Genomic DNA, 2,499 nt, shown 5'->3' with positions numbered 1-2,499 from the left:
CCCTTGGGTGGGCGGCGGAGCCCGGGAGCGCGCGGGCGAGACCATGGCGGGCAGCAGCGCTGGGGGCGGTGGGGTTGGGGAGACGAAGGTGATTTACCACCTGGATGAGGAAGAGACTCCATACCTGGTGAAGATCCCTGTCCCCGCCGAGCGCATCACCCTCGGCGATTTCAAGAGCGTCCTGCAGCGGCCCGCGGGCGCCAAGTACTTTTTCAAGTCTATGGATCAGGATTTCGGGTGAGCGCAAGGCCTAGATAGGACCGACGGGGGCTTTGCTAGAGTGGATTGGGCGACGTGGAGGGGCACACATCTACTTCGGGCCACGCTACGATTTTCTGGCCTGTGGTGGAGCAGATTGTACTATGCTGAGGTAGGTTGACTCTCCCAGGATGGACAAGGTTATGCTTGGATAGATTGAGGCACACGGACAGACTAGGATATCCTAAACCAGATTAGAGAAGATTAGGCTCTACTGGAATAGGTGGGGGCATACTGGTTTATTTTGGAGTATTCTAGACTGTACTGAGTAAATTGATCTGTCGTCTGGTCGTTTAGTACGTTCTCAGGAGTCCTGTAACGCCTGTAATCACAGCACTTTGGGAGGCCGAGGCGGGCGGATCACGAAGTCAGGAGATCGAGACCATCCTGGCTAACACGGTGAAACCCCATCTCTACTAACTAAAAATACAAAAAATTAGCCGGGCGTGGTGGGGTGCGCCTGTAGTCCCAGCTACTTGGGAGGCTGAAGCAGGGAGAATCGCTTGAACTTGGGAGGCGGAGGTTGCAGTGAGCCGAGATCGCGCCACTGCACTCCAGCCTGGACGACAGTGCAAGACTCCATCTCCAAACAAAAAACAAAAAACTTGGGCCATTATGGACTCTACTGGGCTGTATTGGTTAATCCTGGTTTCTCTTGGGGCAAGACATGGTTTTATTGGAGCACTCAGTATGGGGGCAGACAAGGCTGTTGGGGCCCATGGTAGTACATGTAGCTGTATTGGGGTATTCTAGTCTATATTGGTGCAGACAGCTGCGTGTGGGGACATTGTAGGCTGTGCTAGAATAGATTGGGCTATCCTAGGGTAATTTGGACATTCAGGGCTATCTTGGACTATATTGGCGTGTAAATTATGCAGAGAAAGCCCTTTTGTGTTTATGGCCTTTGGGGCTGAGCCCTCTCTGGGTCCTCAACCTCTGCTTTTTTTCTTTCTTTTTTTTTTTTTTTAAAGACAGAGTCTCGCTCTGTCGCCCAGGCTGGAGTGCAGTGGCTCATTCTCGGCTCACTGCAAGCTCCACCTCCCAGGTTCACGCCATTCTCCTGCCTCAGCCTCCCCAGTAGCTGGGACTACAGGTGCCCACCACCACACCCGGCTAATTTTTTGTATTTTTTAGTAGAGACGGGGTTTCACCATGTTAGCCAGGATGGTCTCGATCTACTGACCTCATGATCGGCCCGCCTCGGCCTCCCAAAGTGCTGGGATTACAGGCATGAGCCACTGCGCCTGGCCCAACCTCTGCTTTTTTGAAGGCAGGCTGGATTAAGTTGGGATAGCATGGGTTTTAGAAGAACTGAACAAACTGTACTCTAGCTAGAAAGATTGTTTGACATGGGAAGGGTGACACTATCTTGGGACTTATCTTGGCTTTAAGTCAAGGTTCTTCTAGTTGTCAGCAATGCAATCTTGGACAATTAATTTAATTTTTGTGTCTTGATCTCGTGTGTGACACGGAGAAAATCACAGAATGAAATGGTTAGTTCAGGTGTGTGGTACGTAGTAAATTCTTGGTGAATGGTAATTGTCATTAGTATTGAGGCTGACTACTCTGTAAAGGTTATGGTGATACAGAATAATTTGTTTTAAGAGTGCACTGAGCTATGCTGAAATTGTGTTATGTTGGGAAGAATCCTACATGATGCTGAGACAGATTGGTAGTGACTGGGCTGTGTTGTCACATTGACAGCAAATGGATTAAGTTGATATATATCCTGGCTCTTATGACCATATTAGGCTAACGGGTTAATTAGACAAGGTGTTCTAATTTGGGGGCAAGGGTGTGTGTGGAAAGAGAGAGAAACAACCAGGGCAGAGAGTCTGATGCTTTGTACGTTTATTCATTTAGTTGACAGTATTTGTTAATGCCTAAGTGTCAGTGTGTGGTGTGTGGCCTGGACATGGTGTTGATGAGAGTAAGTGTTCATGGTTTGGTGTCGTGGTTAAGAAGAAGGGGCAAGTCCAGTCCACCACAGGGAACCCATTGAAGAGATGACCCCAAGGCTGGGCTTTGGGATCTGTCAGGCTGAGCAGATTGCTTCCTGCCGAATTTTATGCCAGATGAGGCACAGGGGAGTGGGAACACCAGCTTGCTCTCTCCTTGGGAGCTTTCAGTCTAATGAGGAGCTTCCATTGTTTGTTTGATCTAATGGGTGGTTTTGTTTTTTGTTGTTTTTTGTTTGTTTGTTGGTTTGAGGTGGAGTCTCACTCTGTCGCCCAGGCTGGA

The 2,499-nt window shown here is 49.2% G+C and overlaps 1 protein-coding gene across 3 annotated transcripts in view; it reads left to right on the top strand.

Moving 5' to 3' along the window:
* The first annotated feature begins 6 nt into the window (after positions 1–6).
* Positions 7–2,499, top strand: part of DVL2 (dishevelled segment polarity protein 2) — a 9,110-nt gene continuing 6,617 nt past the window's right edge. For all 3 annotated transcript variants that reach the window (XM_011958476.1, XM_011958475.1, XM_011958474.1), the window contains exon 1: positions 7–237. In XM_011958476.1, coding sequence (XP_011813866.1) covers positions 44–237 — 194 coding nt within the window. In that variant the 5' untranslated portion in view covers positions 7–43. The remainder of the gene's footprint in view (positions 238–2,499) is intronic.

This window comes from Colobus angolensis, unplaced genomic scaffold, assembly GCF_000951035.1.
Source record: "Colobus angolensis palliatus isolate OR3802 unplaced genomic scaffold, Cang.pa_1.0 Scaffold47, whole genome shotgun sequence".
NCBI lineage: Eukaryota > Metazoa > Chordata > Mammalia > Primates > Cercopithecidae > Colobus > Colobus angolensis.
This window is presented reverse-complemented; position numbering and strand designations above follow the sequence as displayed.